A 13,679-nucleotide genomic window follows, 5' to 3' on the forward strand; every position below is an offset into this window, starting at 1 on the left:
AGAAGGAAGCATTTGAATCCCCGCCTCTTTACATGTTAATAGGACTGATTGTAAACTGTACTATATTATATTTATATACTGTATGTGATTGGATAATTTGTGCATAAAAGCAAAAATGCATGCTTGACTGTGGAATCTTATATATTAATTGCTAGTGGTCGTGTCGCTGTATATTTTTCCCCTTGGGGATAGTTTTATACAACCTCCAGGTGGTGGCAGGAGACCTCCTGCTATTACAATTGACCTCCAGCCGAGAGAGATCAGTTCACCTGGAGAAAATGGCCACTTTGGCAACTGGACTCTATGGCATTGAAGTCCCTCCCCTCCCCTAACCCCGCCCTCCTCAGACTCCGCCCCAAAAAATCTCCTGCCAGTGGCGAAGAGTGACCTGGCAACCCTAGGCAGGTAGCTATTCTGGGCTATTCTCCCCTCTCCAGCCCTGTAAAGAGCTTTCCCCCTATTTCCTTTCTTAGCTGCACGAGGGGTTACTTGGCGGGGGGGGGGTCTCAGTGAAACTGCTGTCGCATCTGTGCTCTTGTGCAATGAGGGGAGAGAGGTGGCAGCAGCAAGCGGCACGGGGGTGGGCATGTGAACTCCGATCCCACTCCTGTGCCCCTGCTGCTGGACTTGTTTTATTTTTCCGTATCTAAGTTTCTCAAGACTATCCCACTTGTACAAGATTCAGTGAAAATAGATACAAGACAAAGAAATTCTGTGGAGAGTGTCATAGGAATAGGTTCCCCAGATCTGGAGAAGAGTAATGATTAAACAATCGAGAGACTCTGTGGCCTCACCTATGTACAGTATACACATTAGGCTTGCTATTAAATCCTTGGGTCTCGCGGTGTAAAAACTAGCTCCTGTGCAAACCCTGAGATGTAGGATCGGCTGTTAGGGTTGGCAACAGGCCAGTTTTCCACTGGTTTGGCTGAGTTTCCCCCTTTCTAGCCTGTTTTCAGGTGAGGGTTTTGTTCCTACAATAGGAATAGGTGAGAGGCTAGTTTTTAAGAGACATTTAAATGAAAGGAATTCATTGGAACTTTAAGACCTTTACAATACTAGACTTGCAGCCAATTTTAACTTTTATTTTTGCCCCAAGCTTTTCCTTGCCCCAAAGGCAGCCTTTCTAAAGACTGCTGCTGTCTTTCATTGCCTTGCCTTTCCCTTTTGATTAGGGATGATCAAAGACCCACAAGTTTGGCTCACATTGTGTTTGCTGGTTAACATGGAACAGAAATTTCAATGATTGGTTCATCTGTTCAGTGACCCATTTGGGGCTGTTGTGAAGATTGCGTCAGTGTATTCCTTCCTAACCATGCAGTACAGTGCAGTTGGCTTTTGACACAAATGGACTTCTACTACCTCCCCTCCACCATCATTGTGGTGTAATTACTCAGCTCAACAAGCAGTTGTTCAAATAAACTTGTTTGGCAGGTGTTCGTGGCTGTTCAGCACGCACTGAACAGGCTAGGAGATTGCCTCACATCAAACACCTTTGAACACGGTAAGTTCATGGTGAAGTTTACAGCATCCTCTCTTTTAAGAGCTCCTTGTCTGGAGAGTGAACAACAGAGCTGTATATCTTAGATGAATTAGTATTTTCTGTTGGCTCTGCTCACTGATGCCGTCACTCTACACTGTGACCCCTTAGCAATAATCCTGGCCACACGGGCTCCACCTCCTGATTCCACTGGTCTAGAGTTAGGGGGTCCCATTCCCCCAATAGGGATGGGGGATTCCCCTCCCCATTCCTGTTGTCTGGTGCTACTCTAAGCAGTTGCAGAAGAAACATTTTTAAAAAACCCACAGAATTGCATTTAGCACCACATCACTTCCAGTAAAAAAAACTGTAATCTATGAATTACAGGAAACTATGGTTTTACTGGGCAACCCTGTCTAGGGTTGCCAACTGCATCCTGGGGAAATGCTGGAGATTTGGGGGAGGTGAGTTTAGGAAGCGGAGGGAGCTCAGCGGGGATGTGAAGCTGCCATTTCCTGAAGCTACATTTCCTCCAGAAGAACTAGCGTTACCAGCTCCAGGTTGGGAAATATCTGGAGATTTGGGGGTGGAGCTTGAGGAGGGCAGGGTTTGGAGAGGGGAAGGTCTTCAATACCATAGAACCCAATTGCCAAAGTGGCCATTTTCTCCAGGGGAACTGATCTCTGTCACCTGGAGATCAGTTATAATAGCGGGAGATCTCCAACCACCACCTGGAGGTTAGCAACCTTAAGAAAAACTGATCTCTCTGTTCTGGAGATCAGTGGTAATTCCAGGGTTGAAAATATGAAAAATAAATAAATTATTGTTTATAATATTTTGACACATTAGGCCTGTTTGTTTTTATTTTTTAAATTTTAAATTTTATATTAATTACTTAAAAGAAGAAACAACCGAAAACAGAAATATAATCCCATTTCATCAAAAGGGAAAAAGAAAAGATTTTCTATATGGTTGCATTGTTTGAGTATGAATGGAAGAAAACCCTGTTTATCTTCCTTGTTCTATCCAGATGAAATAATTAATTTATGTGCTTGTTCAGTATTCTAAAGTGAACAATTACTTTAATCTTTGTTGACAAAGGTAAGGCCAAGCAATTTAATCCACCTGCTTCTCACAACATATGGTAGAATGGAAACAGCAGGCTTTTACTTCTGATAGGGCCTTTCCTATGAAAAGGTAAGTAGTCATCACAATTACTTTTTAAAATCATCTAGACATCATTCATAGATAAAGCATCATCTGTTTATACATAAAAGCTCTTAATAATGTAGAGATACAATGGAAAAGCAGTCAAAGGTCTTCTGATGCTGACAGGATAAATGAATTTAGTAGGTAAAAAACAGCAACCATTCCTTAAATGTAAAGAGCTCTTGTTTTTTGTATTTATAGTTTATTTTTAATAAACCAAAATAAGGTTTTTCATATCTTACTGAAAAGTCTGGGTAAGTCATACCTCTAAATATTTTCAAGAAGTCTGGGGAAGTCATACCTCTAAATTTTCAAAATGCCTTCTTGCCATGAGGAGTTCTATTTAAAATTTTTTTTATTGTGTATGTTTTTATAACATTTAAGCTCACAACTGTTTCTCTTTGCTATTGATCTCCATCTCGCCTCTCAAGGTCCATTCATTTCAGTAATTTTTATGAACATCTGCCAACAGTTTAAACCATCACAAGTACAGAAAGAAGAAAGCTTTGTGTGGGGTGGAAACAGCAGTAAACTTTGTTAGATGCTTTAGTTTATACCAGTTTGAATAGATGTCTGGAGTGGTTCAACAATACCAAAAGAAAATGTTTCAGAAATATTTGAACACTGGACAGGATTCAGCCAACATTAAGTGCTTGCCGTTTGTTTGAGCAGAAGAGAGTTCTCCCACTTAAACCTATGAGACAAATCCTTAACAAGACAAACCCTCTGAAGCATTCCTTCCAGGAGTCAGAGGACTAACCCTAGCAATGTAACTGAATAATCTTAAACTAATGTTACGTGTATGCTTTTCTATCAGTCCATCAAAAAAGCTGTTTCCACAATAATAGCTTCTAGCGCCGCAGATGACATACTGTGTATTCAATACTGACACAAAACACAGATGGCCCATTGAATCCTTTAGTTCCAAAGTAGTTTCTTGGTATTTTCCACTCTCTGATATTTGCACATTTGGAACACATTCAAGTTACAAAGTTGCACAGTGGCTGGCAAATTGTCTTCCATTTAAAAAAGAGAGAGAGGTAGGAGGTAGTTCAACCACGATCTCTTCCGGTAACACTATTGATTCAGGAGGGAGCCCAAAATTATAAACCAAGGAATTCAGGATATTTGTATATTAGAAAAGTTGCACTGAAAATAAGCTTAAACATGGTTAAACCTATCATAAGTCCATTCCTAAGTACAAGAACACAGGGCTGTCTGACATAAGCACAGGCTGACACTATAGTTCTCCAGTCTGTGCCTTGATAGTGCCTGAGACCCCAGCAGCTGATCCTTTATAGCATGGTGACTCAAAGTCCACATGAGAATCAGCAAAGAACGCAGTGCCGGATTTACGTAGAAGCTAAACAAGCTATAGCTTAGGGCCCCACTCTCTTGGGCCCCCCCAAAAATTTAAAGGAAAAAAACCCTGAATGTACATTTCCAAAATATAAGATAAAAAACAAATAAAATAAAACCTACATAGAGCAAATGGCTTTAGATACCTATTAGGTCCATAAATTACCATATAGCATATAAAAGGTAAAGGTCCCCTGTGCAAGCACCAGGTCATTCCTGACCCATGGGGTGACGTCACATCCTGACGTTTCCAAGGCAGACTTTGTTTGCGGGGTGGTTTGCCAGTGCCTTCCCCAGTCATCTTCCCTTTACCCCCAGCAAGCTGGGTACTCATTTCACCGACCTCGGAAGGATGGAAGGCTGAGTCAACCTTGAGCCGGCTACCTGAAACCAACTTCCGTTGGGATCGAACTCAGGTCGTGAGCAGAGCTTTTGACTGCAGTACTGCAGCTTAACACTCTGCGCCACGGGGCCACCTCTATAGCATATATTCAACACAAAAAACAGCGACAATTTGTTGTTGACAAAGGACAGCTGGACATATAAAGGGCCCCATTACCTTCAATAGCTTAGGGCCTCATCAAACCTAAATCCGGCCCTGAAAGAACGTAAACCATTCTGGCAGAACCCTTTGGCTATTTATGCTTTGGTGGGTTTGCTGCTCTGCAGACGCACGGTTTTCTGATCTGAATGTTCTAAACCTTATGCATGGGGGCTTATTGCCCCCAAGAAATTCCAGGTGTAGCAGGAATAAATTCCATCAGTGAAGAAATCACTGCAAAAATGCAGGCCGTCAGAGTCCCTCCCCCCTGAAAACGCCACTCTGTTTAATTGGCTGCCAAGGGGTGCCGAAGGTCGCGAGCCGTGGCGGTCCTTGCCTGGCGCCCCTTGTTGGCTCCTGGGCCACTCCTCTCCTCAGCTGTTTGGTGCTAAGTTTGTGGAAGAAAAAAGAGGGGAATACAACCCAACCTAAAAACAGAAGCTGGGTACCCAAGGTTGGGTAGAAAGAAAATATATATAAATACTGAAAATATAATTTATTCGAAGCACTATGTAAAGGTTAAAAATATTTTAAAACATTAAAATAGCACAATGGCCTTTCCTAGGGTTGATCTCTGTAACCACATACCAAACGCGTTTCGGCCTATTGGGCCTTCATCAGTGGTTAATGAAAACTCATGTTAAGCCTGCACACATTTACAGAAATAAATAAATAAATATACAAACAGTTCAACTCAAACCAGGCATGTGTATAGGTTGCAAAATCTATTACCAGTTAAACACCTGGTCTGAATGGTTCAGGTTGTAATACCGGTTTGTATATGTCTCTCATACACGATGTGTGCTGTTGTCAACCTAGTAGAGCCGTGGCGGTCCTTGCCCGGAGCCCCTTGTTGGCTCCTGGGCCCTTCCTCCCCTCAGCTGTTTGGTGCTCCGGTTGCCCAGGCAAGGGACAGCGGCGCTGGGCACATTCTTCGGGTGGCATGTGCTGGGGTTTGCCCGGCTGAAACTGACCAGAGACACCAGAGAGGACACCTATGAGGCGGGGGGGGGGGGGGTAGAAAACAGGCATGGAGTGGGAAGTCTCTAGTAGGGAGCCACAGCATTTTGTTTTGTTTAGCAGTGCTGTTTTAGCGATTAAACACTTAATTTATTAATATTTTAGCAATAAAACGCTAAATTGTTAATAAAGTAAGTGTTTTATCATTAAAACAGCACCGTAAAAAAAAAAAAAACGCTGCTCCTCACCTACACCATCCCCACCTCTGCGCTAGCATGCCATGGCCACCCACAAAAGTACAAGGTTAAACAGAAAAACATCTCTACCTATCATTTATTGAAATGTCTAAAACGTCTGGGCACTATGTAGAAATAAATAAAACAGGTCGTTGTCCACAGGGTGACAGTAGGCAAATCCATGAGACTTGGAAGGCAACAGGGAAAACGTTGTAGTAACTGGGTTAGACGCTGTATAGGCAGATCACATAAATATGACAATTTTAGAACCTTTTTTCTCACCACAAGCCTCTGTTGAGATACCCATCTTCACTGATCTTTTCCTGGCTTGAATGGAAACAGTTTATTTGTCAAATAGGAATAATTCCAGAGAAACAGCCACATCAATCGGTTAAAGCAAAAATAAACAGGAATCTTGTGGCACCATAAAGGTTAGCTAGAAAGATTTGCTAGAATCAAATTTTGGGGGACTAGAGTCCACTTTGGACATCCAGTGGGAGGGTTCTCCCTAGGCATATTACGTATGAGGTAATGGGAAAGTTTTCAACAGCAGGGTGAAAGGGCATAAGAACATAAGAAAAGCCCTGCTGGATCAGACCAAGGCCCATCAAGTCCAGCAGTCTGTTCACACAGTGGCCCACCAGGTGCCTCTAGGAAGGACCATTAAGTACAAGGCGAGATGTAATTTGGTATCATTCAGCTGTCATAAAGGTAAGGAGGTAGAGAGAAATGAATGAGAAAAGAGTGGCAAGGATGGAGTAATTATGGGAAAGAGAAGGAAAGGCTGTTTTCTTTTGCGGCAACATGCTCACTACTGCTTTGCTTCAGTCTCGCAGAAAGGCGGGTCTCCAGGACAGTCAGAGCGCCTTTTACTGTGCTCAGACTTTCCTGCCCCCCTGCAGCAACCAGAACTGCACCAAAAGGAAAATCATTGGAAAGGTCAGGTGCTGCATGAGCCTAGCTTCAGGCCTAGGGTTGCCAACCTCCAGCTGGCGGCTGGAGATCTCCTGCTATTACAAGTGATCTCCAGCCGACAGAGATCAGTTCACCTGGAGAAAATGGCCACTTTGGCAATTGGATTCTATGGCACTAAAGTCCCTCCCCAAACCCTGCCCTCCTTAGGCTCCACCTCAAAAACCTCCCACCCGTGGCGATGAGGGACCTGGCAACCCTATTCGGGCCCCCTCCAGCTGACTTGCACCCCCACCCAGCCCTGGTAACTGGTCAAAACATAATTCCCCTGGAATGTAATGTAATAAAGTAAAAATACATTTATAAATGTATGTTGGAATATAATGTTGTTAGTCTTTGAGGCTCCCCCAGACTCCTGTTTGTTTTTACTATATTAGATTGTATTATTTTCTAGGGAAATTTTATTCCAGCATAAATTCCATAAATCTTTGCGCACCAAGACTCGTATTTATTTTTGCTGCAACAACTCTAGACCAATGCACCTGATGAAATGAGCTTTAACCCATGCTGGAAAATTGTTAGCCTTTAAATCAGGGTTTATTCTAAGCTTTCCCCCCTATTGCCTAAGAAGCCAGTGGTGGCAGAAAATCCTCAATCCTGTGAGCACTTTCTAAAAGTTTCAAAGTTCAATATGAGTTAGTTAATACTTTTGACTAGTCTGAAGGAGTTGGTCCCAATAATAAACTATTAATGCATGGTTATGAAGAATGAGTTAACAGTAATCATCTTTCTTTTCTTTTTCATTATCTTTTTTTCTCATCCACCTGTCTTCAAAAATAACCTTGTTTCTTTTTAAAGCCCATATTGCCAACTGCCCAACAAAGTATTTCCTGGTGCAATGCATCCTGCTTTAAGGCGCCACCGGACTTCAGTTTTATTTCGCAGTCACGCATAAACCACTTGGAATTCACTCATATTGTTTAATTAATGTATACATATCTTATCTTGGTTCTAATTTGTTAATTTAGTACCTTAATATAACCATAAAAATAAATTATATATACTTTTGCTAACAGAATTAACCCCCACATTAATTAATGTATACATATCTTATCTTGGTTCTAATTTGCTAATTTAGTACCTTAATATAGCCATAAAAATAAATTGTATAGACGTTTGCTAACAGAATTAATCCCCATATTGTTTAATTAATGTATACATATCTTATCTTGGTTCTAATTTGCTAATTTAGTACCTTAATATAGCCATAAAAATAAATTGTATAGACTTTTGCTAACAGAATTAATCCCCATATTGTTTAATTAATGTATACAAATCTTATCTTGGTTCTAATTTGTTAATTTAGTACCTTAGTACAAAAAATATATACAAGGGACTAAATCAAAGAATATCCTTTAAATGGTCCCATTGAAAATCGGTCTTTAGAGTTCTGGGGATTCAGACGGGGGAAACAGGCATCTGGAGAGCGGCAAATGCAAGCCCAAACCTCCCGGGCGTGCGCGCCCGTAATAGTTTCAGCGCAGCCTCCGCCCTGCAGGGGGCGCTCGCGGTCCCTGCCGCTCCTTCGCAGACTGCGTCACGGAGGGGGTGACGCTTGCCCGGAAGACCCCTCCTCCATCCCCGACCGCCGCTCACGGGTTAGTCGCAGCGTTGATGACCGCTGAGCCCAGTTTGTCGCGGAGCGAGGTGAGCGAGGGAGGGTCCTGCGGGGGTTTTGTTTTTGGGGTTTTTTCTTTTCTTTAGCAAGTAGACTATGCAAAACTGAAGTCAGTCCACCCTGGCCCTAAACGCTCCGCTGCCTCTTTGCAAGACAAATGAAAATGTACAGAGACCCTGTTAGTTAAAAAGACCCCCTCCATTACCCTAATATATCGGTGGCTTCCACCAAAGTGGTTTGTTCCTTATATGGTTGGCTGGTTCATCTCATTGTAAAACTGGCATAATTAACCTGCTATTTATTGAATGTTGGTCAGCAGAAGCTCAATGTTGGCCATGCCAAAGAGAAGTTAAGGTGTTCCCTTAACTTATATAAGGTTAATTATATATTATATTATTATATAAGGTTTGTTCCTTATATGGTTGGCTGGTTCATCTCATTGTCAAACTGGCATAATTAACCTGCTATTTATTGGATGTTGGTCAGCAGAAGCTCAATGTTGGCTGTGCCAAAGAGAAGTTAAGGTGTTCCCTCCCTCCACCTTCCCTGAAGTTCTCACCTTCATAAGAGTATTTTTGATATTCTTATTGTCTCATTTTATACAACATTTTTAATACTGTGGTATAGACCAGCTACTGCTACACAATAAATTCTCATCATTCTTGCATGCGTTTATTCTTGGGTGAGTTTCGGGGCAAGAGGCTAGCTGGGACTCAGAAATGCATCGTTCTCTTTGAATGTCAGGGACATTTTCATAGGGGATGGACTCAGTTTCAGAGTCCAACCTGCCTTCAGATTAACCCCGCCCCCAACTGCCACTTTGGCAACTGAACTCTATGGCATTGAAGTCCCTCCCCTAACCCCACCCTCCTCAGGCTCCGCCCCCAAAAAATTCCTGCCAGTGGCAAAGAGGGACCTGGCAACCCTAGGCAGGTAGCCATTCTGGACTATTCTCCCCTCTCAAGCTCTGTAAACAGCTTTTCCCCTATTTCCTTTCTTAGCTGAACAAGGGGTTACTTGGTGGGGGGGGTCTCAGTGAAACTGCTGTCGCATCTGTGCTCTTGTGCAATGAGGGGAGAGAGGTGGCAGCAGCAAGCAGCACAGGGGTGGGCATGTGAACTCCGATCCCACTCTTGTGCCCCTGCTGCTGGACTTGTTTTATTTTTCCGTATCTTAAGTTTCTCAAGACTATCCCACTTGTATAAGATTCAGTGTAAATAGATACAAGACAAACAGAAATTCTGTGGAGAGTGTCATAGGAATGGGTTCCCCAGATCTGGAGAAGAGTACTGATTAAACAATCAAGAGACTCTGTGGCGAGGGAGGGGGTGCCCTTTGCAAACTCAGTTTCAGAGTCCAGCCTGCCTTCAGATTAACACCCCCCCCAACTGCCTGTCCCTACCTGTCGCTCTCGTTTTGGCAGCCAGTTGATTGCCCAACACAGTAGCAACCACCACCCTCTTTCTTCCACCCCTCCATACTCTGCATTAAGCGCTCTAGAACATCCCACACTCGGTATGGACTTTGCGTTGACTTTGCGTCGATCAGTCTGCAATGCCCCTCGCTTCTGGGTGTGTTGTACTCTCGGTATCTAACCAATGCAAGTATGTAGAGTGGGTTGCCCTGACCTGGATGGCCCAGGCTAGCCTGATCTCGTCAGATCTCAGAAGCTAAGCAGGGTCAGCCCTGGTTAGTATTTGGATGGGAGACCACCAAGGAAGTCCAGGGTTGCTGTGCAGAGGAAGGCACTGGCAAACCACCTCTGTTAGTCTCTTGCCATGAAAACCCCATAAAGGGGTCGCCATAAGTCAGCTGTGACTTGATGGCACTTTACACACACACACACACACACACACAGGGTGGGTTAGAATGTGTGGGAAGGAGTTACTGATCCTGGTGGCAAGTAGGAATATATGTGCCTATAGATGTTTAGGTATGTGTGGGTATTCACTTCTTGTTTTTGTTGTTAAGTGCCGTCAAGTCGCTGCCGACTCATGGCAACCCTATGAATCAATGTCCTCCAAAATGTCCTATCTGACAGCCTTGCTCAGATCTCGCAAATTGAAGGCTGTGGCTTCCTTTATTGAGTTAATCCATCTCTTGTTGGGTCTTCCTCTTTTCCTGCTGCCTTCAACTTTTCCTAGCATGACTGTCTTTTCCAGTGAATCTTGTCTTCTCATAATGTGGCCAAAATATGATAGCTTCAGTGTAGTTATTTTAGCTTCTAGGGTCAGTTCAGGCTTGATTTGATCTATAACCCACTGATTTGTTTTTTTGGCAATCCACGGTATCCGTAACTACTTGTTTAGGAGGAAGCTATTTGGATTTAGTCAGTTTATGAATGTGTCCCCGTAGAGATACTCTGTAATGTTGTTAAATTCATAGAGGTGCCCTAAGGAAGGATATCTATAGCATAGGGTCCCACGTTTATAGGAGTAAGCTTGCCCTATGCAATTATTGGGAATACTGAACTCTGTGGAAATTTCAACAGTTTAAACTGAAAATATTTGGAACTTTCTTTTAATTAATAGGATTATTTTGTGACTAGTATTCACTAGCTCACCCTATGCTCTAAGCCATTCTTACCTTCTGTGATTGAGAACCAATTAAAAGAAATAATTCAAATGGCCTTCAAGTGCTCCCGCCTCCTGTTTTCTTAATTTTAAAAACTACACTCAAAAAACAGTCTCACTTATCTTGCGTGAAGGGGAAAGAGTAGTGTTGACCACTCCCTGGAGAAAAAAATGTCCTTACTTCCATGTGATGAAAAACTTCACCTGCCCATTTCCACACACTTAGTCCCTATTAAAAAGACTCTGGGAAGTTGGGAACTCTAGAGAAGACTATAAACTTTATACAACCTGGTTGCTTTTCTGTTACAAGTTTGCCTCTTCCCTCCTTCCAAATTGCAAAACAAATGCCATATTCTACATTACTATTTTTGTTGTTTAAACATCAGCTCACAGTCTTGAGTTGAGGGTGGCTGCCTATGTGGGGGAAGTTTGCAAAGATTAGTACCAGGATGATACATTTTTCTTTCTATTTGTGCAAACCTTTTGATTCTTCCTTCAGACCAGGTATTTAATATTTCCCTGAAGAATTAATTCTGATGTCTCCATATTCACTCCTATCCAGTTGTTTTCTTACTTTACTGGTGGGCTCACTTTCCAAAACATTTCATGTCTTTCACATTGTTGCTGTATATGTGTAAATATTTCCTTTGTACCACATTCTTTTTGTCAAAGCCCTGAATATGCCCTGATTCAATTTAAACGTTTTACACAGGCAGGACAATGTCCTCAGCATCTCCGCCTCCAGATTTACAACATGAAGCACCCAAAGAGAAAGATTATCGAGTTCCAGGCCTGCGAAGCGTCCGGACCACCACCTTGTTCCGTGCTGTGAACCCAGAACTTTTCATTAAACCTGTAAGAGGCTTGGTAGAAATCTTTGCATTTAAACAGTAATACTGATTTGTTATTTTATATTCCTTAGATTAAATTTCATTATGGATTGCTTTTTCAATTCACAACCTTCTATTTTGAATGAAAAGATGTAAGCAGGTAACTTTCTAATGAGACCCATATGGTATATTTTAAAAACAGACAAAAATATTCTAGTAAAAGTACACTTGAGATTAATGTGTAAAACAGGGAAATATTATGATGAATGTACTGGTATACTTCTGGTGGAGAAACCCACACCTCAGTGACTATAGACTGAAGTCAGTGGGCTTAAGTATGCCTAATTCTTTGTTGCATCATGGTTGAATTTTTTTTATGTATCAGTCATTCATGAGTTGTAAAATTATTGCAGTAAGAGGAAAATGTCCTCTAGCGTTATTTATTAGATCTATATATCCCACTCTATTCCTTGGGCTCAGAGTGAGTAACAGCAGTTACTCAAATGCAAACACTTCTATCTCTAAGGGCTTCGTAATCTATGGCCATTAACGCATGGGCATGTGCGGATTTCCCCCCCCCCAATATTGTACATTTCCCCCAAAAAACTACACACATGGGAGGAAAGGAGCGCCTGGCCAGAGCCGCTGCCGCTCTCCTCCACCCCGCTGTCTCAGGGCAGAGGCGAGGGGAAGCCGGCAGGGAGTGGAGGCTGCCGCAGCCACTCCGTATGCCTCCAACCCACCGTCCCCGGGCAGAGGCGAGGGGAAGCTGGCGGGGGTTGGGTGAAGGCAGCAGCCGGTCTGTCTGCCTGTCTGCCTTCTCCTCCCCAGTGGCAAGGGGGAGTGCAGAGCAGCGCAGCCGGGGAAAGAAGCTACCGCTGCTCTGCGCTCCCCCTCCCCAGGTGGAAGTGAGTGGAGGCTGCAGCTGCCAGGGAAAGGAGCCGCTGCTGCTGCACACTTCCAGCCACGGGGGGTGGAGGGAGAGAGAGGTGTGTTGTGGGAGGGAGGAAAAGGTCCTGCTGCTGCTGCTGTTGCTGTGCCCCTGCCAGGGCCAGGCAGTAGCTTTGGCGGGCAAAGGAGCCGCCCCTGCTGCTGTCAGGACCCAGAAGTCTCCCTGTGGAGACTCGACCCGGGCTCCAAGCATGCACAGGCGAACTCCTTCCTCTGTTGCATGCCTTCCATATAAGTCGCGACAACAGAGGAATAGGAACACCTGGGGATGTGGCGAAAGGGGGAGGGGTCAACACGCAATTGGCTGAAGCACATGCATGTAGACCTCCCCAATTTGTTACATTCCCAGGAGAATGAAGGGACAAAGCGACCATGCGTTAATGGCCTATGTAAAAGATTTGACCTGTAAGGGTGACAAAAAAATTAAGTGATGTTTTTGTGTACATAAAAATTAAAAGAGGTAAAGCAGGTTAATTCTTTTGAATTCCTCTTTCTCTGTCAAATACAAAGCAAAGGTGGATAAGAATTTTTTAAACCCTTAAATAGCCGTTCAAAATATTGTCGAAGGCTTTCACGGTCAGAGTTCATTGGTTCTTGCAGGTTATCCGGGCTGTAGGTTATCCGGTCACACAGCCCAGATAACTACAAGAACCTGAAATAGCCATCCAAACCTTTGTCTTTGTAGGTAAGAATGTTTTGTGTGTATGACACGGATCAAATATTTTAGATTTAAAAGCACATTTGTAATGTTTGTTTTCTTCACAGAACAAACCAGTTATGGCTTTTGGGCTTATAACTATTACACTTTGCGTAGCCTACATTGGGTACTTGCACGCACAGCAAGAGAATAAAAAGGTAATTTATGAAGCTATTGACAGTGAGGGAAACAGATATACAAGGCAGAAGACTTCAAAATGGGACTAAACAAGTTGACACAATGGTGTGTATGA

The 13,679-nt window shown here is 43.1% G+C and overlaps 1 protein-coding gene across 1 annotated transcript; it reads left to right on the forward strand.

The window, feature by feature from the left end:
- The first annotated feature begins 11,666 nt into the window (after positions 1 to 11,666).
- On the forward strand, positions 11,667 to 13,679 carry SMIM8 (small integral membrane protein 8). The gene is made up of 2 exons (XM_056856719.1): positions 11,667 to 11,803; positions 13,495 to 13,679. The coding sequence occupies exons 1-2, from the start codon at positions 11,669 to 11,671 to the stop codon at positions 13,651 to 13,653; spliced, it is 294 nt and encodes a 97-aa protein (XP_056712697.1). The 5' UTR covers positions 11,667 to 11,668; the 3' UTR covers positions 13,654 to 13,679.

This window comes from Euleptes europaea, chromosome 10, assembly GCF_029931775.1.
Source record: "Euleptes europaea isolate rEulEur1 chromosome 10, rEulEur1.hap1, whole genome shotgun sequence".
NCBI classification, from domain to species: Eukaryota; Metazoa; Chordata; class Lepidosauria; order Squamata; family Sphaerodactylidae; genus Euleptes; species Euleptes europaea.